The sequence below is a fragment of the Schistocerca gregaria genome, chromosome 9, assembly GCF_023897955.1.
Source record: "Schistocerca gregaria isolate iqSchGreg1 chromosome 9, iqSchGreg1.2, whole genome shotgun sequence".
Taxonomy (NCBI): domain Eukaryota; kingdom Metazoa; phylum Arthropoda; class Insecta; order Orthoptera; family Acrididae; genus Schistocerca; species Schistocerca gregaria.
Genome location: NC_064928.1, coordinates 257,229,710 through 257,257,072, shown reverse-complemented (window position 1 = coordinate 257,257,072; position 27,363 = coordinate 257,229,710). Strand labels below are relative to the sequence as shown.

General features: G+C 44.0%; 1 protein-coding gene across 1 annotated transcript in view; it reads right to left on the bottom strand.

The window, feature by feature from the left end:
* LOC126291821 (uncharacterized) overlaps positions 1-27,363 on the bottom strand; it is a 146,333-nt gene that overhangs the window by 28,110 nt on the left and 90,860 nt on the right. The window contains exon 3 of the mRNA XM_049985522.1: positions 13,637-13,876. Coding sequence (XP_049841479.1) covers positions 13,637-13,876 — 240 coding nt within the window. The remainder of the gene's footprint in view (positions 1-13,636; positions 13,877-27,363) is intronic.

The window sequence follows — 27,363 nt, the reverse complement described above, 5'->3', positions numbered from 1 at the left end:
ATGTGTCCAGGTAACTTCACAATCACACTCTACTTCGACCTCAGTGGACACAATATTTTTGTCAACTGCAATGAAGACGCCACCTCCTACGGTGTCTAATCCGTCTTTCCGATGCACGTTCCCACCCTCACTAAATATTTCAGAACTTCCTATCTCAGGGTTCAGCCAGGACTCAGTCCCGAGAATAATTTGCGCGCCACACGCCTCTTGGAGGGCAGTTAATTCAGGAATTTTATTCCGAACACTCTTAAAATTTGCTGCTAATATCTTGATAGCTGAAGTGTCTTTACACTGAGCGCGTCCTGATTTCCCTGCCTGCACGTCGACTGGTGAGTGTTCACCAGGACACTTCGCACTACTGCCTAGCCTAAAGATCCCCCACGTGCACGCCACAAGTACTCTGCTACCCGAGGAGCCGCTTCCTTTGTGTAGTGCACCCTGACCTATCTAGGGGCGTCCTACAATTCCCCACCCAATAGCGCAAGTCTAGAAATCTGCAGCCAAGACCGTCACAGGGTCGCCGAAGCCTCTGATTGAGACCCTCCACTCGGCTCCAAACCAAAGGACCCCGATGCACTCTGGGGACGATGCTGCAAATAGAGAGCTCTGCTTGCACCCCGCGTGCGACGCCAGCGGTCTTCACTAAATCCGCCAGCCGCCCGTACGAACTGAGGATCACCTCAGAACCCAAGCGGCAGGCATCATTGGTGCCGATGTGAGCAACTACTTGCAGGCGACTGCATCCCGTACGCTCGATAGCCACAGGCAAGGCCGCCTCCGCAACTCGGATGAGGCCCCCCGGCAGACAGAGTGCACGTTGGAACTCTTTCCAGCCCTGTACGCTACTTCCCTAAGGGACTCCATCACCCGCCTCCCAATAACCGGCAAGCCTTTACCCCCGTGTGCCTGCTCGGGCCCTGCTGAAGGAGCGGCCACCTGCCCACTTACAGGATGAACGGGTGAGGCCAGCCGGCCAGCCTGCACTTTGACCCCCCGCCTCGAGCGACGCGAACGCGTTGCAGTCCGCCACTCACCCTGAGGTGAGGGCGGCCCCAAAGCGCCGGGTACACTAGAAGGTGCCTCGGCGGCTGAGTCAGCGGACGCAGTAAGCGACACCTGGGGTGTCTCAAGCAACGCGCCAGACCCTCCGGCGTCGCTGCACCTCGAGGCAGCAGCCTGAAGGCGGCTGACCGTGGCCAACAGCACGCTCAGCTGCTCGCGAAGCGCGGCCGGTTCCTGCTGCGCCCGCATCTACATCTACATCTACATGACTACTCTGCAATTCACATTTAAGTGCTTGGCAGAGGGTTCATCGAACCACAATCATACTATCTCTCTACTATTCCACTCCCGAACAGCGAGCGGGAAAAACGAACACCTAAACCTTTCTGTTCGAGCTCTGATTTCTCTTATTTTATTTTGATGATCATTCCTACCTATGTAGGTTGGGCTCAACAAAATATTTTCGCATTCGGAAGAGAAAGTTGGTGACTGAAATTTCGTAAAAAGGTCTCGCCGCGACGAAAAACGTCTATGCTGTAATGACTTCCATCCCAACTCGTGTATCATATCTGCCACACTCGCTCCCCTATAACGCGATAATACAAAACGAGCTGCCCTTCTTTGCACCCTCTCGATGTCCTCCGTCAATCCCACCTGGTAAGGATCCCACACCGCGCAGCAATATTCTAACAGAGGACGAACGAGTGTAGTGTAAGCTGTCTCTTTAGTGGACTTGTTGCATCTTCTAAGTGTCCTGCCAATGAAACGCAACCTTTGGCTCGCCTTCCCGACAATATTATCTATGTGGTCCTTCCAACTGAAGTTGTTTGTAATTTTAACACCCAGGTACTTAGTTGAATTGACGGCCTTGAGAATTGTACTATTTATCGAGTAATCGAATTCCAACGGATTTCTTTTGGAACTCATGTGGATAATCTCACACTTTTCGTTATTTAGCGTCAACTGCCACCTGACACACCATACAGCAATCTTTTCTAAATCGCTTTGCAGCTGATACTGGTCTTCGGATGACCTTACTAGACGGTAAATTACAGCATCATCTGCGAACAGTCTAAGAGAACTGCTCAGATTGTCACCCAGGTCATTTATATAGATCAGGAACAGTAGAGGTCCCAGGACGCTTCCCTGGGGAACACCTGATATCACTTCAGTTTTACTCGATGATTTGCCGTCTATTACTACGAACTGCGGCCTTCCTGACAGGAAATCACGAATCCAGTCGCACAACTGAGACGATACCCCATAGCTCCGCAGCTTGATTAGAAGTCTCTTGTGAGGAACGGTGTCAAAAGCTTTCCGGAAATCTAGAAATACGGAATCAACTTGAGATCCCCTGTCGATAGCGGCCATTACTTCGTGCGAATATAGAGCTAGCTGCGTTGCACAAGAGCGATGTTTTCTGAAGCCATGCTGATTACATATCAATAGATCGTTCCCTTTGAGGTGATTCATAATGTTTGAATACAGTATATGCTCCAAAACCCTACTGCAAACCGACGTCAATGATATAGGTCTGTAGTTAAATGGATTACTCCTACTACCCTTCTTGAACACTGGTGCGACCTGCGCAATTTTCCAATCTGTAGGTACAGATCTATCGGTGAGCGAGCGGTTGTATATGAGTGCTAAGTAGGGAGCTATAGTATCAGCGTAATCTGAAAGGAACCTAATCGGTATACAATATGGACCTGAAGACTTGCCCGTATCAAGCGATTTGAGTTGCTTCGCAACCCCTAAGGTATCTACTTCTAAGAAACTCATGCTAGCAGATGTTCGTGTTTCAAATTCTGGAATATTCCATTCGTCTTCCCTGGTGAAGGAATTTCGGAAAACTGCGTTCAATAACTCCGCTTTAGCGGCACAGTCGTCGATAACAGTACCATCGGCACTGCGCAGCGAAGGTATTGACTGCGTCTTGCCGCTTGTGTACTTTACATACGACCAGAATTTCTTCGGATTTTCTACCAAATTTCGAGACAATGTTTCGTTGTGGAACCTATTAAAGGCATCTCGCATCGAAGTACGTGCCAAATTTCGCGCGTCTGTAAATTTTAGCCCATCTTCAGGATTTCGCGTTCTTCTGAACTTCGCATGCTTTTTCCGTTGCCTCTGCAACAGCGTTCGGACCTTTTTTGTGTACCACGGGGGATCCGTTCCATCTCTTACCCATTTATGAGGTATGAATATATCAATTGCTGTTGCTACTATATCTTTGAATTTGAGCCACATCTCGTCTACATTCGCATAGTCAGTTCGGAAGGAATGGAAATTGTCTTTTAGGAAGGCTTCTAGTGGCACTTTATCCGCTTTTTTAAATAAAATTATTTTGCGTTTGTTTCTGATGGATTTGGAAGAAATGGTATTGAGCCTAGCTACAATGACCTTGTGATCACTAATTCCTGTATCAGTCATGATGCTCTCTATCAGCTCTGGATTGTTTGTGGCTAACAGGTCAAGTGTGTTTTAGCAACCATTTACAATTCGCGTGGGTTCGTGGACTAACTGCTCGAAACAATTTTCGGAGAAAGCATTTAGGACAATCTCGGAAGATATTTTCTGCCTACCACCGGTTTTGAACAAGTATTTTTGCCAACATACCGAGGGTAGGTTGAAGTCCCCACCAACTATAACCGTATCAGTGGGGTATTTATTTGTTACGAGACTCAAACTTTCTCTGAACTGTTCCGCAACTGTATCATCGGAGTCTGGGGGTCGGTAGAAGGAGCCAATTATTAACTTAATTCGGCTGTTAAGTATAACCTCCACCCACACCAATTCGCACGGAGTATCTACTTCGACTTCACTACAAGATAAACCACTACTGACAGACACAAACACTCCACCACCAATTCTGCCTAATCTATCTTTCCTGAACACCGTCTGAGACTTCGTAAAAAATTCTGCAGAACTTATTTCAGGCTTTAGCCAGCTTTCTGTACCTATAACGATATCAGCTTCTGTGCTTTCTATTAGCGCTTGAAGCTCAGGGACTTTTCCAGCGCAACTACAACAATTTACAACTAAAATTCCGACTGTTCCTTGATCCAAGCACGTCCTGTAATTGCCAAGCACCCTTTGACATTGCAGCCCATCCCGCACTTTCCCGAGGCCTTCTAACCTAAAAAACCGCCCAGTCCACGCCACACAGCCTCCGCTACCCGTGTAGCCGCCAGCTGAGTGTAGTGAACTCCTGACCTATTCAGCGGAACCCGAAACCCCACCACCCTATGGCGCAAGTCTAGGAATCTGCAGCCAATACGGTCGCAAAACCGTCTGAGCCTCTGATTCAGACCCTCCACCCGGCTCTGCACCAAAGGTCCGCAGTCGGTTCTGTCAACGATGCTGCAGATGGTGAGCTCTGCCTTCATCTCGTAAGCAAGACCGGCAGCCTTCACCAAATCAGATAGCCGCTGGAATCCAGAGAGAATTTCCTCAGATCCAAAGCGACACACGTCATTAGTGCCGACATGTGCCACCACCTGCAGCTGGTTGCACCCTGTGCTCTTCATGGCATCCGGAAGGACCCTTTCCACATCAGGAATGACTCCTCCCGGAATGCACACGGAGTGCACACTGGATTTCTTCCCCTCCTTAGCCGCCGTATCCCTAAGGGGCCCCATTACGCGCCTAACATTGGAGCTCCCAACTACCAGTAAGCCCACCCTCTGCGCTTGCCCGGACCTTGAAGGCTGAGTATGATCAACACCCTATCCATCCTAATGCCAATATCTGGACGTATAGAGTTGCGACAAATAAAACAGCAATATGCGACTGCACAGTTGCGTCACCAGCGTCAGACTGAGCCGCGATATATGAACAATTACTTACGAACCAAGCAATCAAATGACCACGACTATCCCACTATACAGATATTACAATGCGATCCTACCCCTGTCTTAGTACAAATGACAACCGCCTACGCGATGTTACACTCTACCGTTATTAAAATATGATACTACTCCTTTCTAATTCGAAAACACGCAAAGATCCGAAAAATTTCACCACGCAAGCACACAAACACACAAAGTAATTTGAATTAAACCTGCGGAACTAATACCAAAAACTGAACATGCGACTAGTTTCTGCTACTGCTGCTCGCACGCGTCACTCTGCAAGCACAGATGAAACTTCACTGGCCTCTCTCTGCTGCTAACTGACTCTACGAAATAAACAGAAAGCACTGGCTGTCCAAAGCAAACAACTGACTAACGACTCCGCGAATTTATACTTTTCAGCTACCAATAAGCAATATTACTCCTATCAAATGCGAGAATACGCAAGCATTTTATGTAATTAAATATGCAAGCACAAAAACACTCGGAAAGAAATTGAGAATCAAACTACAAAGCAAATACAAAAGAAAAAATTTGTGACTCGCTACTGCACTGCTGCTGCATGTCAGCAGGGGACTGTTCAAGCTGGTGGAGGCTCTGTAACGGTGTGGGGCGTGTGCAGTTGGAGTTATATGGGACCGCTGATAAGTATAGATACGATTCTGATAGGTGACACGAACATAAGCATCCTGTCTGATCACCTGCATCCATTCATGGCCAATGTGCATTCCGCCGGCCGTAATGGCCGAGCGCTTCTAGGCGCTTCAGTCTGAAACCGCGCGACCGCTACGGTCACAGGTTCGAATCCTGCCTCGGGCATGGATGTGTGTGATGTCATTAGGTTAGTTAGGTTTAAGTAGTTCTATGTTCTAGTGGACTGGTGACCTCAGATGTTAAGTCGCATAGTGGTCAGAGCCAATTTTGAGCCAATGTGCATTCTGAGGAATTTGGGCAATTCCTGCAGGACAATGCTTCACCCCACACATCCAGAATTGCTACAGAGTGGCTCCAGGAATTCTCTCCTGAGTTTAAACACTTCCGCTGGCCGCCAAACTCCTCACACATGAACATTATTGAGCGTATATGGGATACTTTGCAACGTGCTGTTCAGAAGAGACCTCCACCCCCCTCACACTCTTATGGATTTATGGACAGCTCTGCAGGATTCATGATGACAATTCCTTCCAGCAATACTTCAGACATTAGTCGAGTCCATGCCGCGTCGTATCGCGGCAACTATGAGTGCTCGCGGGGGCCGTACACAGTATTAGGCAAGTTTACCAGTTTCTTTGGCTATTCATTTTGAAATGATTTAGCGGCCATTCACTATCCACTCTGAATGTACAGGGTAAGTCTGAGTCTTAGGAAACGTCTGATAAAGACGGCGAACTCCCAGCAGAGCACCCGATCTCAACTAGATGACATACAGCGTATTTCTCACTAGACTGTACCAACTAGTTAAAGGAAATTTTTCTAACTAGACTTCACTAAAAGTTTGTCATGGCGCCAGTTGAAGGTGTCGATTGCTCGCTCGTTCATCACGCAATGTTCGCCCGGTCGATAAGCCGAACAACCACCAATAAAAGTCGTTTTCCGTTCTCCGTTCCAACAGATGCTATACGCCTCCCGTTTATCAGTGCGCACCTCGTAGAGATCAGAGCATTCTTCGGTGGCACCTGCAGCTCCGACACACTGGTTATTAATGTCCACCGGTTCCTCGTGAGTGCTCGTTCAAGACGTAGAGCGCGTACACAGAAAATTTTCTCATTGTCTGTGTTTTAAAACACATCGAATTCAGTTGATACGACCCCTTCATGATGCTGAAAACAACAACGATATGTAGATGTTTGTGAATTCTTGGAGAAGAGCACGAACAACAGGTACTGACTTTCTAGGGCATGTACAGCTACTCCGTAATACTGAATTGATAATGGCTAGCTCGTAGCGAAATCTGGATCTGTTCTACTCAAGCTAGAACAGAAACAGAGAATAATACTGCTCTTTATCATTTTGAAAATTTCGATCAAGGTCAAGGGCGTAGCATTTTAAACACGCTATTTGACATACACATTGGTCATATCACTAAGGAATGATAAAATTGAATCTTCGTACAGGAATAAACGTTTTACTGTTGACAAGTGACTTTACAGTTATAGAAAAATCAGAATAAGATCCTGAAATATCTGTGTACGGATCTGAACTAATTGCCAAAGAATCCGACTTAGAAATTTCGCTACATAAAACTAGGTTAATGGAATATATCCAGTCCGTTCAATGATAACAACAGGACACTAAATATCTCATTTCTGCTGTCTACGAGCAGACATAAATCTCAATGAAAATCAAGATATGAACAGAATGAGATTTTCACTCTGCAGCGGAGTGTGCGATGATATGAAAGTTCCTGGCAGATTAAAACTGTGCGCCCAACCGAGAGTCGAACTCGGGACTTTTGCCTTTCGCTGGCAACTGCTCTACCATCTGAACTACCGAAGCACGCCTCACGCCCGGTCCTCACAGCTCTACTTCTGCCAGTAACTTCGTCTTCTACCTTCCAAACACTCCGCTGCACGGTGAAAATCTCATTCTGGAAACATCCCCCAGGCTGTGGCTAAGCCATGTCTCTGCAGTATCCTTTCTTTCAGGAGTGCTAGTTCTGCAAGGTTCGCAGCAGAGCTTCTGTAAAGTTTGGAAGGTAGGAGACGAGGTACTGGCAGAAGTAAAGCTGTGAGTACCGGGCGTGAGTTGTGCTTCGGTAGCTCAGATGGTCAGGAGCGTCGTGGTCCCGTGGTTAGCGTGAGTGGCTACGGAACGAGAGGTCCTTACTTCAAGTCCTCCATCGACTGAAAATTTAACCTCCGCGCGAGGAATAGCATTTACGGCACTCAACACCCGATTCATTAATGTTTACGCGCCGTCGGGTACCACAAGACGTCACGACCGCGCCAGGTTCTACTCCACATATGTCGCTCCCCTTTTGCTTGGACGATACGACCACAGCGTCTTCGCCGGCGATTTTAATTGCGTACTTCACCCCAAGGACCAAATCCCACATTACATGCCTTGTCCGGAACTGGATGCGATGATCCAAGAACTTCACTTGTGCGACACGTGGGAAAAAGTTCACGGTAACCGCTCTGGCCACACTCATATTACCGCATGTATGTGTCACAAGATCTCACACAAGGTGTGGTGGACGCCGAACTATGGCCTCAAGCCTATTCTGATCACAGAGCCTATATCTGCACTATACAACTACGCCCCCAACAAGTCTGGCGCAGCAATGGATTTTGGAAGCTCAACATAACTCATCTCCAGGACCTGGATTGCCGTCGGCAAGTTGCAGCAACGTGGACTGACTGTGAACGCCGGCACCCTCGATACACCTCGACCCTGGAGTGGTGGCTCCTCTGTGCCAAACCAGCAATCTGTAGGACACTTATGCAATATGGCAAGGACGTGACTGCGTGGCATCGACAGACCCTCGATTTTTACTACGCGGCACTCAGGGACCTCGACGCCTTACCCCCTTCCCCAGAGAAACAACATGATCAAAGCAGAATCAAGGCTCACATACTATCATTGACGAAGCGCCGACTAGAAGGTGCAGTCGTCCGCTCGCGACGGCACGACCGAACGGTTGCAGAGGAACCCACTATGCACCACGTTGTGGCGGATAAGCGCCGACAACGCCAACATTTAATCACACAACTCAGGACACACGACGGTCGCTTATGTACGACCCAAGCAACCATAGTAAAGGCGGTGGAGGATCATTTTCGTCATCTTTACAAGGAAAGAATCGTCGATGACGAGGCCACTACTGAAGTGTTACAGCAGGTAACACGTACTATCGACGAGGCTACCGTGAATGCACTAACAGAGGAAATCTCATTCGAAGAAGTAGAAGACGCCGTGGACAAAGGTGCGGCCAATAAGTCTCCTGGACCTGATGGATTGCCCATCGAATTCTACCGGACTTTCCGTAACATCATGATGCCTCGATGGGTTATAATGTTCCGTGGAGGGCTATCGATTAACGACTATCGGCCGCTTACAATGCTGAACGCCGATTACAAGATTTTCACCAGGATTATGGCGAGCCGTATTAAGACGACTTTGCCGATGATCCTCGCTCCAGAACAGACGTTGCAGGGGGGAGAAGCCAACATACACATGGCCACCGGTGACTGCAGGGACTTAATAGCGATCGCTTCTGCATGCCGTCGGAGAGCGGCGATCGTCTCCGTAGATTTAAACCGCGCCTTTGATAGAGTGCACCACAACTTCCTCCTACGAGTGATGGACTGTATGGGATTTCCCCCGGGCCTCATCGACACCCTACGGCGTTTTTGGACCGCAGCCAGCTCACACGTCCAGGTCAATGGAAGGACAGTAGGACCAGTACGCATTAAGAGGTCTCTACGACAGGGTTGTCCCCTTTCTACCTACCTTTATGCCATCGCACTCGAGCCACTCCTAGGGGGCCTTAACCACCGCCTATCTGGCATCACGTTGCGGGACGTCAGCTTTCGCTATAGGACACACGCTGACGACCTGCTACTGCTGGTTCGTTCCAATGACGAAGTTCAAAGCGTACTAACCTGGATTGAGCGATACGGACAGGCCGCAGGCAGTCTTCTGAACATCAACAAGTCGGCGGCGTTGGATATTGGGCGTGGACTCGGACCGGAAGCCCTCGCTCCCCTCCCACCAGTTTCTGATCTGCGATATTTGGGAATCACGTTCAAGAAAGATGTACGTAAAACAGCTGCAGAAAACTACCGACGGTTATTACAGATCATACGCGCAATGGTGCGACAGAACCTGCTCCGGGACATGAATCAGCTACAACGTGTTGAATACCTGAACCTCTATGTGGCATCAAAACTCAACCACGTGGGACAAGTCCTCCCACTACCGCTGCAGATAGGTCGCCGGCTTCAGGCGGCCTTCAGTTACTACGTTTCCACAGGTCATATCTTTAAAGTACGATACGACACTCTTACCCTCCCAGTGCACAAAGGAGGACTGGGACAGGTCAACGCCAGGGCGAGAGCAGCTAGCCTTTACATGAGCAACATGAGGAAACGATGGAAAAGTCAGTATACCTCTCTCACGGGTCGTTTACCACAGGTTCTGATGCCAGCCTCTAACGTCCCGCCGGTGTCGGTTGCGCACGTCGCACCACAGCTCTCCCATGTGTCGACCTTCCTTCTTGATTACAGCTATGTCAGCTCGAACCTCTCCGCCACGCGTCCACCAAAGCCGAAAGATTTTTATACCAACCTTCTGCGTGCTGTTGCCCATAACGTGGTGGAAAACAAGTACCCTACGGTTCACTGGCCAAGAGTGTGGAAAACGATACACCACAACTTTCTGTCTTCCACGGTGCGTTCGAAGTGGTATCAGATCGCCAACAAAAAATATGCCACACTACAGCGACTTCACACTATTGGACAGGCAGACTCCCCTTATTGCCCAGATTGTCACCTTTTGGATACTGATGAACATCGTTTTACTTGCGCATCATCGTCCGGAGTTTGGCGACTAACACAGAAGATATAGGCTTGTTACCTCCGGGTCACATCTGATATGATTGACCCTCAGACCCTACTCTGTCCCTATGGAACTTACTTTCCGGCTGCAAAATATCATGCGCTTACATGGTTCAAAGGACTTACCGTCGCCTACATCTTTAGCGACGGAGAGAAAGAGCAGCTTGATTACTGGTGGTTCCTGCAAAATGCTCACAATGCCCTCGAACGCACACCGAAATACCGTACGCTCTTCGCAAATTATATACGCAGCGTTTTCGTTAACCCCCCACTCAGCTGGGGAGTGCCGAGCTGCGGTTAATGTTCTGTGCCGCATCACACAAACGGCTGAACTTTCTGCCTTGGCAGCCATGAGCGAAGGAAGAGACAAGCTGCTGCAAGGATGCTGTTTTCCTTGAGGCACTAGCGAAGCTGAATGCCTCCGTTGCAGATGCCCTTCAAAGGCGCAATTGGATATATCAGATAACGATGACGAGGTTCCAAGTGGAACCAGTTACGTTATTGAAGAACCTTTTAGTTGCAATTACATCAGTGATTTATGTTTTTATTTCTGGATTACTCTTGTATGCCACCTTTGTTGTTGTAACACTTACTTGTAACACTTAGTTACTAGAATTCTCATTTGTACACGTTCCCTAAATGTAATCATGTAACAAAAAAAAAAGTGGCAAAGGATAGCCCTAACCTTGATTTCCCATATTTCCCCTGATATATAGGCAGCTCTCTGGGGTGGGTTTACTCAGGAGCCAACGTCTGAAGTGGATCAGATTTTTTGTTATAGGATGAAAAGTGGCGGTGGCACTTAGGGTTTTTTTTAGTTCCATTTTCCTAAGGGGCTTTTTAAAGGAAATTTAAAAAAAACTGGTCAAGGCGTTATGATTTCTAAAAAAGACAAAAAAGGGGGTAGCGTCTTAAAAAATAATAAAAAGAAAAAAGAAAAAAAGGAAAAAACAAATAAACAAATAAAAACATTAAAAAATAAAAAAGCAAAAAAAACAAAAAAAGGGGTAGAGTCTTAAAAAAAGTGGCTACAGTTGCTGCCTCTGGATCACAGGATCCCAGGTTCGATTCCCGGCTGGGTTGGGGATTTTCTTTGCTTTTACAGATTTGTCCTCATCATATCATCAAAAAAAAAAAAAATAAATAAAAAAAATGGTAGAGCACTTGCCCGCGAAAGCCAAAGGTCCCGCGTTCGAGTCTCGGTCGGGCACGCAGTTTTAATCTGCGAGGAAGTTTCAAGATATGAACATTTCAACTATAAAAAATGGTAAGGGATAAGTTAATTGTTTTGAGAAATCTCATATATAAGGTATTTCAAGTACATTCATTGTGATTTATTTATGCAGATAAGTCACTGTTTTCGAATATTTCTAGAGTAATGACACATTTTTAAAATCGTAAATTATAACCACTATTTTATTCTTAAATGCAATTCAATGGATACTTAACAGTGTTTACTTGCAAACTTAGCATTGATTTACTGCTGTTTACTTTTTGAGCGAGTTGGTGAAACGTTACTGTGAAACCTCTCAAAAATACAAATTTAAAAGGTCAGTATTGTATCAGTTTATGATATGTAGGGTTTGTGTTACCAATGTTTGCGAACAATAAAGTGCAAAAACCTCAGAAATTCATCAATGATTCTGCACAATATAAAAGTAATTTTATTTTAGTCTTACTGTAGCACATAAACTATGTTAATGATGCCATCACAATTTCAGTAAATTCACGTAAAACATGGTAAGAGACATAACACTGTTTACTTGCTTAAATAATTATTAACATTTATCTGATTAGCAACCACCTTTGAAGCGAATTTGTGTGCAGGAACTTATTAAGGATCTTTATTTGAGACGTAGTTATCCGCATTATACCTCGATTTCTGCAAATCACACAAGAGAATCATTTTCCAGGCAAGAACACCACTACAGACGTTACTACAACTGGCAGCATTGTTTCTAGCACCTACCGCTCTTAACAACCACACATGGTGACAAAGTTCCTATTAGTGAGAATGTGTGTGTGTGTGTGTATATAAAACAGAGTGTATGCATGTATGTCTGGGATCTCCTCTCAAACCCCTGGATCGATTTAAACCAAATTTAGCAGAGAAACAGCAGCCCTGAGCAGCCAGAAACAGAATTTGTGGGTTTTGTGACATCACAGCTCATATACCAGTAGAGATACTGGTAGAAACACGTTTTTCCAGCTCCTGGCATATATGCTGCCCTGCACATCAGGCATGTTATGAGGGAACTATTGGCCTGCCAACTCAACCTGCGTTGCAGGGTAGCCTGCATATCTGTAATAACAAACAGTTATCTGATCAACGACACTTGTGAGTTGTGGAGTAATATCAGTCCGTTTTTTTTAACGGTTCTGCAGGGGATACATGTGTAAATGAGCATGGCTGAGGACAAGTTGAGATAGGTAGAGGAAGGGATGGAGACAGCAAGGGGAGGAGGAAATGGAAAGAGAGAGGGGAGGAGGAGAAATGCATGGGGCAGGTGGGAAGCATAGAGGAGTGTTGTACAGGTATAAAAGGAAGAGGAAAAGGTAGAAAGAGAAAGGGGAAGAAGGATATGGCCAGAGGGAGTTGGGTGAAGATATGGTTAGAAAGTGGGGTTGAAATGATCAAGAAGGGATGAGGAGCTGAAGAGAGAGAGCGAGAGGGGTGAATGAGATAGAGACATGGAGATGGGATGATGAAGTGAATAGACAGAAGGAGGGAGAGGTGGAGGGGGTGTGTTCAATATATGCAAGTGATGTTGCAGGGAAAAAATACGCGTACTATAAATAGAACGTTTAGTAGCAACGATTGACACCAGAATGAAAAATATATAAAGTGAAGGTAACACTAGTTTTAATGCATGAGAGAGAGAGACTTGGGTGCATACACAGGACCTTAGTGCGATCCAAACAGGGGAAATTATATTTTCAATGTAAGTTCAAGCATGCTGAAGATTAAATAGAATACGTAACTTAATTTTTATAATATTGAGCGAAGAGTGGACGGTTACAGATGGAAATGGAGAGATCATATAAATAGAATGAATGAGGATAGATTATCAAAAAAAGATAAGACTTTATGAGCCATAAGGAAGAAGAGGTCCTGGAAGACCTAGTAAAAGATGAGAATAACTGTGAATGTGAAGTCAGTACAGGCATATTGTCTAGGTCATGAAGTGAGGAAGGAGATGTGACACAGATGCTGTTACTTACGAGAATGGCCCGGTAGAGCAGGTTGATGGCTGCAATACTGGCCAGTACCCAGTACCAGAACCAGAGCACCACGTACACCTTCTCGTTGAATACATTGATGGGCAGCACACACAGCCCGTCCAGCGTCTGCATGTCCCCGGAAGGCCCGTACTGGCGGAAGGAGCACTTGGTCACCCTGGGGAACAGCCGTGCCAGTGCGTCCTCGCGGCTCTCCTCGCCCAGTGCAGACTCGGGGAACACCTGTGAAAGGGGTGACCGTAGGCACCAGTGACGTCACAGTTGGCTGATAGCGCTCGGCAGGCAGTCGTCATTCCGAAGACTGGTTTGATGCATGCACTCCACACTAGTCAACAGATGCAGCTACATAGATACTCCGGAAGCCACCATAGGGTGCATGGTGGAAGCTACCTTGTACCACTATGACATTACATCTCCACAGAACAAATAGTCCTGATATTCGAAAAGCCACGTATAACACAACTATACGGGGAATTGTGCTTGTGGTATACGAAACTGACCTTACGACTTATCTTAAAAGAAAGATTAAGGAGAGGCAAACCTACGTTTCTAGCATTTCTAGACTTATAGAAAGCTTTTGACAATGTTGACCGGAATACTCTCTTTCAAATTCTAAAGGTGGCAGGGGTAAAATACAGGGAGCGAAAGGCTATTTAAAATTTGTGCAGAAACCAGATGGCAGTTATAATAATCGAGGGACATGAAAGGGAAGCAGTGGTTGGGAAGGGAGTGAGACAGGGTTGTAGCCTCTCCCTGATGTTATTCAATCTGTATATTGAGCAAGTAGTAAAGAGTAGGTATTAAAATCCATGGAGAAGAAATTAAAAACTTTAAGGTTCGCTGATGACATTGTAATTCTGTCGGAAGAGCAGTTGAACGGAATGGACAGTGTCTTGAAAGGACGATATAAGATGAACATCAACAAAAGCAAAACGAGGATAATGGAATGTAGTCGAATTAAGTCGGGTGATGCTGAGGGAATTAGATTAGGAAATGAGACACTTAAAGTAGTAAAGGAGTCTTGCTATTTGGGCAGCAAAATAACTGATGATGGTCAAAGTAGAGAAGATATAAAATGTAGACTGGCAATGGCAAGGAAAGCTTTTCTGGAGAAGAAAAATTTGTTAACATCGAGTATAGATTTAATTGTCAGAAAGTCCTTTCTGAAAGTATTTCTATGGAGTGTATATGGAGTGTAGCCATGTATGGAAGTGGAACATGGAGGATAAATAGTTTGGACGGGAAGAGAATAGAAGCTTTCGAAATGTGGTGCTACAGAAGAATGCTGAAGAGTAGATGGGTAGATCACATAACTAATGGTGAAGTATTGAATAGAATTGGGGAGAAGAGGAGTTTGTGGCACAACTTGACGATAAGAAGGGACCAGTTAGTAGGACATGTTCTGAGGCCTCAAGGGATCACACATTTAGCATTGGAGGGGAGCGTGGAGGGTAAAAATTGCAGAGAGATGAATACACTAAGCAGATTCAGAAGGATGTAGGTTGCAGTAAGTACTGGGAGATGAAGGAGCTCACACAGGATAGAGTACCATGGAGAGCAGCATCAAATCAGTCTCAGTACTGAAGACCACAACAACAACAATGGTATACACCTGTTACCACTTTTACAGGAATTGACCGTGATGTATGACTAATGTATATAGTAAGCAGACTATTAGTTTCTTTTCCTAGAACTGCTAGCTGTTGGAAAGAAGTGCAGTGAAATGGAACAATACTGAATCTAAGAACTTCCTGCACCAAGTTCATTAAGTGGTTTGCTAATGGATTAACGGTCGCCATCCTGTCTAGGCAAAGAAATGATTGAGTTTCAGGAAAGCAAAAGTAAAATTGGCCTATTTTCCTGCTGCTACCTACATTGGTTTCACAAATAAATATAACTTTTCGGGATATGGTTCTGAGAAAGACACAGGAACCTTTTAGCTACCACACCCATATACATATATAGTTTTGATCTAGAATGTTTTGATCTAGAAATGCCATGAATTTATGATCATCACCATGTGCAAAAAAAAATGGCCATGGAGGAATTCTGTGTTTGCATTTTGTATAACCAACAAAAAAATTAAATACTTAAATATTCAAACAGCATAATACACACATTTAAATTCATTAAGACACTTTTTTTAGACCTTCCTCTTAACAAATGATTTTCAAAATCCAATGGTAGGGTGCGGTCGCTCTATATTGTCATTCAGTGTTTTTATGCAACCTGACTTCACTGCTACTCATCCACACAAGCAATTTTCTTTTTACAACTCTTTGTACTTTACTCAATTTAACTTATAGCTGAAAGTACTTCACTCAAAACTTAATTGCTCACTTTCTGTTTGCTTATTGCCAAAAACGGAGTAAGAATTTTAAAATCGTTAAATTTGTCTGAAAACGTACTTAAGCAAAATTTGAGTCCACACATTTATTCAAACACGAAAATTGGTGCTTGTCGGTGGTGTAAAAGCACTTCAAATATTTTTGTAACAGGTTTACTCGGAATAATCCAACATCTATAGGTGAATGATAAGAAGTAAAATAAGAGGTTGAACCAAATTTTATGTAAAACAAAATAATTATTTAAAAAAAAATGTAATTTTGAATTATGGCTGACGCTACTACAGTTCTAATCATACAGTTCGTAACCTGTTGGCTGTAGTCGTTGGGTGTGGCTGATAGCAATGGCGGTTACCCTGCCTATGGTACGGCGTACAAGTTTCTTGTAGTATTAATAATTACTTCATCTAAACGTCCATAACATAGCCCAACAGCTCTTAGCAAAGCTGTAATAAATCAGCAGTCGTCACCCGAGGCTACTGTGCAACAATTTCCAGGGGAGGCGTCAGATGCTGCGTCCGAGTGTTGTCTTCTCGTTCCTGCTCGCTTTGCAGGTAGCGAGCCAAAAACCAAAGCCGTTTATTAGGCTTCCCACAGAAATTTCCATACACTACAAAACCACTCCATCTTGTACATTACACATACCCTACACATTGTCCCTAGGCGTGTACCGTTTTCTGCAAATGACAACTTGCACAAATATTAAAATTACATACACGAACATTTTCACTTCATTAACCCATAACAAAACATTATTGAACAAATCATATGTTACATATATTTCTTTACGTAAGTTGTTATTTTGTTGTGGTCTTCAGTCCTGAGATTGGTTTGATGCAGGTCTCCATGCTACTCTATCTTGTGCAAGCTTCTTCATCTCCCAGTACCTACTGCAACCTACATTCTTCTGAGTCTGCTTAGTGTAGTCATCTCTTGGTCTCCCTCTACGATTTTTACCCTCCACGCTGCCCTCCAATACCAAATTGGTGATCCCTTGAAGCCTCAGAACATGTCCTACCAAACGATCCCTTCTTCTGGTCAAGTTGTGCCAAAAACGTCTCTTCTCCCCAACCCTGTTCAATACTTCCTCATTAGTTATGTGATCTACCCATCTAATCTTCAGCATTCTTCTGTAGCACCACATTTCGAAAGCTTCTATTCTCTTCTTGTCCAACTATTTATCGTCCATGTTTCACTTCCATACATGGCTACACTCCATACAAATACTTTCAGAAATGACTTCCTGACACTTAAATCTATACTCGATGTTAACAAATTTCTCTTTTTCAGAAACGCTTTCCTTGCCATTGCCAGTCTACATTTTATATTCTCTCTACTTCGACCATCATCAGTTATCTTGCTCTCCAAATAGCAAAACTCTTTTACTACTTTAAGTGTCTCATTTCCTAATCTAATACCCTCAGCATCACCTGACTTAATTCGACTACATTTCATTATCCTCATTTTGCTAATCAATACTTCCCATTAGTTACGTGATCTACCCACCTAATCTTCAACATTCTTCTGTAGCACCACATTTTGAAAGCTTCTATTATCTTCTTATTCAAACTATTTATTGTCCATGTTTCACTTCCATACATGCCTACACTCCATACAAATACACTCCTGGAAATGGAAAAAAGAACACATTGACACCGGTGTGTCAGACCCACCATACTTGCTCCAGACACTGCGAGAGGGCTGTACAAGCACGCACGGCACAGCGGACACACCAGGAACCGTGGTGTTGGCCGTCGAATGACGCTAGCTGCGCAGCATTTGTGCACCGCCGCCGTCAGTGTCAGCCAGTTTGCCGTGGCATACGGAGCTCCATCGCAGTCTTTAACACTGGTAGCATGCCGCGACAGCGTGGACGTGAACAGTATGTGCAGTTGACGGACTTTGAGCGAGGGCGTATAGTGGGCATGCGGGAGGCCGGGTGGACGTACCGCCGAATTGCTCAACACGTGGGGCGTGAGGTCTCCACAGTACATCGATGTTGTCGCCAGTGGTCGGCGGAAGGTGCACGTGCCCGTCGACCTGGGACCGGACCGCAGCGACGCACGGATGCACGCCAAGACCGTAGGATCCTACGCAGTGCCGTAGGGGACCGCACCGCCACTTCCCAGCAAATTAGGGACACTGTTGCTCCTGGGGTATCAGCGAGGACCATTCGCAACCGTCTCCATGAAGCTGGGCTACGGTCCCGCACACCGTTAGGCCGTCTTCCGCTCACGCCCCAACATCGTGCAGCCCCTCCAGTGATGTCGCGACAGGCGTGAATGGAGGGACGAATGGAGACGTGTTGTCTTCAGCGACGAGAGTCGCTTCTGCCTTGGTGCCAATGATGGTCGTATGCGTGTTTGGCGCCATGCAGGTGAGCGCCACAATCAGGACTGCATACGACCGAGGCACACAGGGCCAACACCCGGCATCATGGTGTGGGGAGCCATCTCCTACACTGGCCGTACACCTCTGGTGATCGTCGAGGGGACACTGAATAGTGCACGGTACATCCAAACCGTCATCGAACCCATCGTTCTACCATTCCTAGACCGGCAAGGGAACTTGCTGTTCCAACAGGAAAATGCACGTCCGCATGTATCCCGTGCCACCCAACGTGCTCTAGAAGGTGTAAGTCAACTACCCTGGCCAGTAAGATCCCCGGATCTGTCCCCCATTGAGCATGTTTGGGACTGGATGAAGCGTCGTCTCACGCGGTCTGTACGTCCAGCACGAACGCTGGTCCAACTGAGGCGCCAGGTGGAAATGGCATGGCAAGCCGTTCCACAGGACTACATCCAGCATCTCTACGATCGTCTCCATGGGAGAATAGCAGCCTTCATTGCTGCGAAAGGTGGATATACACTGTACTAGTGCCGACATTGTGCATGCTCTGTTGCCTGTGTCTATGTGCCTGTGGTTCTGTCAGAGTGATCATGTGATGTATCTGACCCCAGGAATGTGTCAATAAAGTGTCCCCTTCCTGGGACAATGAATTCACGGTGTTCTTATTTCAATTTCCAGGAGTGTACTTTCATAAACGACTTCCTGACACTTAAATCTATACTCGATGTTAACAAATTTCTCTTCTTCAGAAACGCTTTACTTGCCATTGCCAGTCTACATTTTATATCCTCTCTACTTCGACCATCATCAGTTATCTTGCTCTCCAAATAGCAAAACTCTTTTACTACTTTAAGTGTCTCATTTCCTAATCTAATACCCTCAGCATCACCTGACTTAATTCGACTACATTTCATTATCCTCATTTTGCTTTTGTTGATGTTCATCTTATATCCTCCTTTCAAGACACTGTCCATTCCATTCAACTGCTCTTCCAAGTCCTTTGCTGTCTCTGACAGAATTACAATGTCATCGGCGAACCTCAAAGTTTTTGTTTCTTCTCCATGGATTTTAATAACTACTCCGAATTTTTCTTTTGTTTCCTTTACTGCTTACTCAATATACAGATTGAATAACATCAGGGAGGGGCTACAACCCTGTCTTACTCCCTTCCCAACCACTGCTTCCCTTTCATGCCCCTCGACTCTTATAACTGCCATCTGGTTTCTCTACAAATTGTAAATAGCCTTTTAAACCCTCTATTTTACCCCTGCCAACTCCACAATTTGAAAGAGCGTATTCCAGTCAACGTTGTCAAAAGCTTTTTCTAAGTCTACAAATGCCAGCAATGTAGGTTTGCCTTTCTTTAATGTAGCTTCTAAGATACGTCGTAGGGATGGACCAAGTATATATCCCTAAAAAGGAAAATTAGTCGAGAAGCAAGGTGTCTTGTGTATGAAACAAACATTTTTCTAGCTTCTTTATCAAACTAAAAGATAACTACCCTCGTACATACGTCCTTACGAACCTTAATTTCTGTTGTGTTCTCTTCATTTACTACTACATCTACATCTACTCTGCAAATCTCACATGTCTCGCAGAGGGTTCATCGATCTACCTTGTAAGTAGGCTGTGTAGGTTTTTTATTGGTAACGCCACGTAGTGCCCTGTATGAAAATCACTGGCTGTGCTGTGTGCAGTCTGTGGCTGGTTTGCATTGTTGTTGACTATTGTAGTGTTGGGCAGCTGGATGTTAACAGCGCGTAGCGTTGCGCAGTTGGAGGTGAGCCTCCAGCGGTGGTGGATGTGGGGAGAGAAATGGCGGAGTTTTGAAATTTGTAAGACTGGATGCCATGAACTGCTATATATATTATGACTTTGGAACACTATTAAGGTAAATACATTGTTTGTTCTCTATCAAAATCTTTCATTTGCTAACTATGCCTATCAGTAGTTAGTGCCTTCAGTAGATAGAATCTTTTATTTAGCTGGCAGTAGTGGCGCTCGCTGTATTGCAGTAGCTTGAGTAACGAAGATTTTTGTAAGGTAAGTGATTTGTGAAAGGTACAGTTTAATGATAGCCAGGGCCATTCTTTTGTAGGGATTATTGAAAGTCAGATTGCATTGCGTGAAAAATATTGTGTGTCAGTTTAAGCACAGTCATGCATAATTTTTCTAAGGGGACGTTTCATAAGTACGTTTTGTGGCTGCCAGCGGTATGAGTTATTGCCTATTATCTCTTTGTTGGCGCACGTCGTTATTGGGATTTGGAGACCTAACTTCTACAAATTCACCTTGTCGAGAGGGCCCTGCCCTGTTTGAATCCCGCCAGTTCTGCAATTCAGATCTGTCGTTACGATCATATCATCTGTCGTCATGTCGGTAGATTCCATAGTTTCTTTCTTGTCGGTCACGTGGTGGAGAATTTCTCCCTGAATCGTAGCTGCGCGCTGGACCGTTGTATCTGAAGTTATTCTGCCTCCCTTGATAATAATTATTTTGGTTCCCATATTGGCTCTTTCTCTTATTGTCTCTGTGATAGTCATTACTGCGGAGAGGCGATCTTTCCCTCGTAATTATTACTACTCTGCCAACGGTTGTCATACGGGTGGTGTCTGTTTTGGTCACGATTTGTGTTGTGACAATAGCCTTGTCGTGTCCAGTTATTATTTCTTTCCTTGCGGAATTGCAACGGATGTAACCTGTAATTGTTGTGTTCCTGTTTTCGCGTTCCGCGATTGTCAGTGTCAATTTTTAATTCTTGTAAGAGTCCCTGAAAAGCTTCATGTCGTCTTTGCAACGTCCTGCCAAAATAATATGTCGTAAATGTTCAGGTAATTTGATTAAGCAAATGCGGATGAATTCTGAGGGACTGTATGGGTTTGACAGGTACTGATTCTTGTGCAACATGACTTCAAAATATTTCACAAGACTGGAAAATTCAAATAGTTCGAAATGTTTCATCATTATGATGCTATGTTTCACTCGGTCTTGTGTAGCTTGCGACCAATATGTTGAGAGGAAGGCATGATAAAATTCTCCTTCACTGTGACAATCGTGAATAACCGATCGCATTTTTTCAGCTGGTTCATTCTCTAAGTAGCCACACATAAATTCTAATCTGTGCTCTAATGACCAGTTGGGAGGAAAACAATGAGAGAATTGATGGAGCCACACTTGTGGATGAACGTCGTTGCCAGAGGTCTTAAATGTTTTGAATTTACGTGTAGTAATGAACAGCTTATAGTCAAAATCATCGTGTTGGCGAGTCGCATGTCGGTCATTGTTAAATCGTTTCGGCGGTTCCATTTCAAAATTCGGTGCACCTTGCCAATTTTTTTCATAATTTCCGAGATCCGCTGCGTTATTATTTTGTGGCTGTTACGTATTTCTATGTTCCTCTTCCCGTATTGGAGCGCGAGTGTCCTCTGAAATATGTAATTCTTGTATTACTTGTGCCAACTGATCTTGTACTTCCCGGATTTATCTTTTGTGTTGTGTATTAGTTTGATTCTGATTTTGTTTGAATTTCTTAATTTCTTCATACTCTTCTGTGAAGACTACAGGTCTTGTGTCACTCAGATCATCATCCACCTTTGTAGATAAGTTAGTGAACTGATCCGAAAGTTAGGCTACTTTCTTCGATTGTGAACTTATTTCCTCAGTGTGTTTTTTGTAACCAAGTTTCAGAGTGTCTATTTGTGTTTAAATCGTATCTACTGTGTCCTTTAAGTTTTCCTGAGTTTTTGCGAGTTGCATAACCGAATCGGTAGATGCCGCTGAGTCAGTTTTAGCTTGCAAGATGTCGTGATTTTCATGAACAATAGTTTGCAGTTCTTTTATGGCTGCTTCGTGATTCTGTAATGCACTTTCATGACGCGAAAAAATAGGTTGGAAATGCTCACAAATTTGTGTTTTTATGTCATTACAGCCTTTTTGACGTTTCGATTTGATTTTATGTAACTCAGTAGTTAAATCTTCACGTGTTTGTTCAAGCGTGGTGTCTAACTTTTGAAGATTTTGTTCCATTGCGTCTAACTGTTGCTGTGTTTGTCTCTGGTGTTGTTCCATTGTGTCTAACTTTTGAAGATTTAGTTCCATTGTTTCTAACTGTTGCTGTTTTTGTCTCTGATTTTGTTTCATATGTTGCATTAATTGCAATAATAATGTATTAGTGTCTGGAATCTGTTCCTCTATGCTTTTTGGCAGTGCATTTGCACTGGCAACATTCACATTTTGACGAGCAGAAAATATGTCTTGACTTATTCGAGAAAACGGTGAGGACGCAAAACCTGAATCTACAATATTTGCAAGCTTGTGTCCTATCATTTCGGATTCCTGACGCGAGCTGTTGCCGACCGATCGATCGATAATGCTTCCCTGTTCACTAATTGTTTCACTGTCTACACCATTATTTGCAGCCCGCTCCATTTCCCTATGCTCAATTACCAAATTACTGCTTTGAACATTAGTTAATTCATTACTCGGCGGCGCTAACACACTGCTTTCGTCTTCACTGTCATTTCTCAGTTTACTTTAGAGCCTAGTATTACGCTTTTCACACGCCATCATTGTCACAATATTTCACAGGGCAACACAGAAAACCACAATTTGAAGAGCAAAATAAGAAAACACATTAACATAGCACTGAAAACAATATCTAGTTAATTGCAAGCGCAGCTGCGAAATACTTGGTGCAAATCTACATGCATGCCACAATTGTTTTACTGTGCAACAATGAAAAACTACAACTACAAAGGAAATTCTCTCTACAATTACGCACTAGCAATAAACAAAGGCTGCAATAATTACACAAACTACAAGAAAAAATCAGAAGATTCCAATGAGGTATGCTAGGCTAAGGATCGACATATGAAACGTCCCCTTAGCAAAATTATACATGACTGTGCTTAAACTGGCACACAATATTTTTAGCGCAACGCAATCTGACTTTCAATAATCCCTACAAAAGAATGGCCCTGACTAACATTAAACTATACCTTTCAAAAATCACTTACCTCACAGAAATCTTCGTTACTCAAGCTACTGCAATACAGCGAGCGCCACTACTGCCAGCTAAATAAAAGATTCTAACTACTGAAGGCACTAACTACTGATAGGCATGGTTAGCAAATGAAAGATTTTGATAGAGAACAAACAATGTATTTACCTTAATAGTGTTCCAAAGTCATAATATATATAGCAGTTCATGGCATCCAGTCTTACAAATTTCAAAACTCCGCCATTTCTCTCCCCACATCCACCACTGCCGGCGGCTCACCTCCAACTGCGCAACACTATGCGCTGTTAACATGCAGCTGCCCAACACTACAATAGCCAACAACAATGCAAACCAGCCACAGACTGCACACAGCACAGCCAGTGATTTTCATACAGGGCGCTACGTGGCGCTACCAATTAAAAAAACCCTACACAGCCTACTTACAGCCTTCACAATAATTCTCTATTTTTTTTTCCAATCTCGAACAGCGCGCGGGAAGAACGAACAGTTATATATCTCCGTGCGAGTTCTGGTTTCCCTTATTTTATTATGGTGATCGTTTCTCCCTATGTAGGCAGGCGTCAACAAAATATTTTCGCACTCAGAGGAGAAATTTGAAATTTCGTGAGAAGATTCCGCCTGAACGAAGAACGCCTTTATTTTAATGGTGTCCACCCCAAATTTTGTATCTTTTCAGTGACGCTCTCTCACCTATTTCGCGATAATACAAAACGTGCTGGCCCTTTTGAACTTTCTTCAGTACTATCCGGTAAGGATCCCACACCGCACAGCAGCACTTCGTGAGAGGATAGACAAATGCAGTGTAGGCAGTCTCTTTAGTAGGTCTGTTACATTTTCTAAGTGCTCTGCGAATAAAACGTAGTCTTTTAGTTTGCTTTCCCCCACAATATTTTCTATGTGTTCTTTGCAATTTACGTTGTTCGTAATTGTGTTTCCTAGCCATTTAGTTGAATTTACGGCCTTAGCATTAGACTGATTTATCGTGTAATCGAAGTTTAACGGATTTCCTTTAGCACTCATGTAGATGACCTCACTCTTTTCATTCTCTAGGATCAGTTGTCAATATTCGCAACGTACAGATATCTTTTCTAAGTCGTTTTGCAATTGGTTTTGATATTCTGTTGACTTTATTAGTCGATAAACGACAGTGTCATCTGCAAAGAACCTAAGACGGCTGCTCGGATTGTCTCCTAAATCGTTTATACATATAAGGAACAGCAGAGGACTTATAACACTACCTTGGGGAACGCCTGAAATCACTTCTGTTTTACTGGATGACTTTCCATCAATTACTACCAACTGTGACATTCCTGACAGGAAATCTCAAATCCAGTCACATAACTGAGACGATATCCCATAAGCACGCAATTTTACTACAAGCCACTTGGGTTGTACAGTGTCAAAAGGCTTCTGGAAATATGTAAATACGGAATCAATTTGAAATCCCTTGTCAATAGCACTCAACACTTCGTGTGGGTACAGTACTAGTTGTATGTCACAAGAACGATGTTTCCTAAGTTCGTGTTGACTGTGTGTCAATAGAGCGCTCTCTTCGAGGGAATTCATAATGTTCGAGCACCATATATTTTCCAAAATCCTGCTGCATATCGACGTTAATGATACGGGCCTGTAATTTAGTCGATTACTCCTACTACCTTTCTTGAATATTGCTGTGACCTGCGCAAGTATTCAGTCTTCGGGTACGGATCTTTCATCTAGCGAGAGGTTCTATATGGTTCTGAAGTATGGAGCTATTGCATGAGCATACTGTGAAAGAAACATAACTGGTACACAGTCTGGAACGTAAGACTTGCTTTTATTGATTCTGTTTGCTTCGCTACTCCGCGGATATCTACTTCTAAGTTACTCATTGTGGCTGCTGCTCTTGATTCGAATTCTGGACTATTTACTCGGCCTTCCTTGGTGTAGCAGTGTTGGAAGGTGTTCAGTAACTCCGCTTTGGCACCAGTGTCGTCAGTATCGCTTCCATTACTATCGCGCAGAGAAGGCATTGGTTGTCTCTCGCCAACGTGTTGTGATTTTTTTCTTGGCTGCCTAAGGACAAACACCGGTAGACATCCATCGGTGAATGAAGAATGTGCATGGGCAGCACATCTATAAAAGAAACCACCATTGTCGAATGGTGCGCAGGGTACATCATAAGGCACACCCACATATGACAAAATTGACGCCAACCCAAGATGGGGCGCTCAAACGCCCGTACTATAGTCCAGAGCTCTTCCCAAGCGATTGTCTCGCCTCCGGTCCCTTATAAAGGGCCTTGAAGGGTCGCCGGTTCCTGTCGGACGAGGGAGTGTGCAGCAGGACAAGAAGTTTTGCCAAACTGGTACTCTCTACCTGTGCAGCAGTGGGATTACTGCTTCAGTGCTCCGGCGATTTTGCCTGATTGGCACACCGATTTTGGACTGTATGGCCTTCGAACGGAAACGTTTAGATTGCACTTGATAAGCAGTAGAATCGTAGTGCAGTCAGCCGCAAATGCCGGATGTCTTAAGTTTTCTCAACAACCTTTCGCAAAAGAATTCCAGTTTGAGTTCAGGAATAATCTGGCGTGTTGATCGAATCTAACAGTAACAAACGTAGCAAAACGCCTCTGAATCGCTTCGACGTCTTCCTTTAATCCGAACTGGTGTGATCCCAAACACTCAAGCATCATTGGAGACTGGGTCGTGTTAATGCTACATATGCCGTGTGCTTTACAAACGAGCTAAGTTTCCTGGAATTCTTGCAGTAAACCAAAGCCGATCATTCGTCTGGCCTTCTACCGGTCTTACGTTCTACTTTCTTTCGTAATCGCTGTGCAACGTTACGCCCAGGCACTTCATCGACGTGGCTGTGTCAGACAACACACGACTAGTTAGTTAGTTAGTTAGTCAGTTACGTGTTCCACTGATCAGTCTCATGGTAACTGTTATGTTGGGGAACGTGTGAAGTGCATAAGAAATGCACACATTAATCAATGTTCTTTTTTTCTTAAGCTTAAAATTTTTATCTACCCCATTCCCTTAAATGGCACAAAATGCATATATTATACCCATAAATTTATTTATTCCTATTCAGGAATTCATCTATGGTATAGAAGGAGTTGTCAAGGAGATATAATTTCATTTTATTTTTGAAACTATTGCTGCTGTCTGTCAGAGATTTTATTTCATCTATTAGTTTATCGAAAAAGTTTACATCATATTTTACCCCTTTCTGTGCCAAGGATAGGTTAAGTAGCGAATAGTGTAAGTCTTTCTTTCTTCTGGTATTATAATCATTATTGCCACTGTTGTTTTTGGACTGGTCCATGTTGCTGAGAACAAATTTCATTACCGAGTAAATGAACTGTGAAGCTGTTGTAAGAATTTTTAATCTTTTAAACAGATGCCTACAAGATGTGCGACTATGAGTCCCAGACATTTTTCTAACAACCTTCTTTTGAGCAGTGAATACTTTTTGACTAAGTGTTGAGTTACCCCAAAATGTTATTACGTATGACATCAGAGAGTAAAAGTATGCAAAGTACGTTAGCGTACTAACTTCTGTATCCTCAAAATTAGCAGTTATTCTGATTGCAAAAGTTTCTGAACCTAGTCGCTTTAGGAGATAAAAATATGAATTTTCCAGTTAAGATTCTCATCTATATCATCTATATATACACCCAAAACCTTAGTAAGCTCTACACTGGGTATTGTCTTCTGTTGATGTGTTCTTTTTACTCCTTGCAGCATAAAATTGGATGTTGTGTGTTTTTTCAAAGTTCAGAAGAAGCCCATCCGCAGAAAACCAGTTAACAACTTTTCCAAAGACCTTATTTATATAATTTTCTATTGGAGTTTCTTTTATCGGGTTAATAATCATACGTGCATCATCAGCAAACTAATACTGTATTCGAGCCTACTTATCTGCGTTTACTTGTATCTTCCTCTTTTAGAGCCAGCTGCCACCGATAACACCAAACAGAAATTTTGTCTACGTCATCTTGTGTC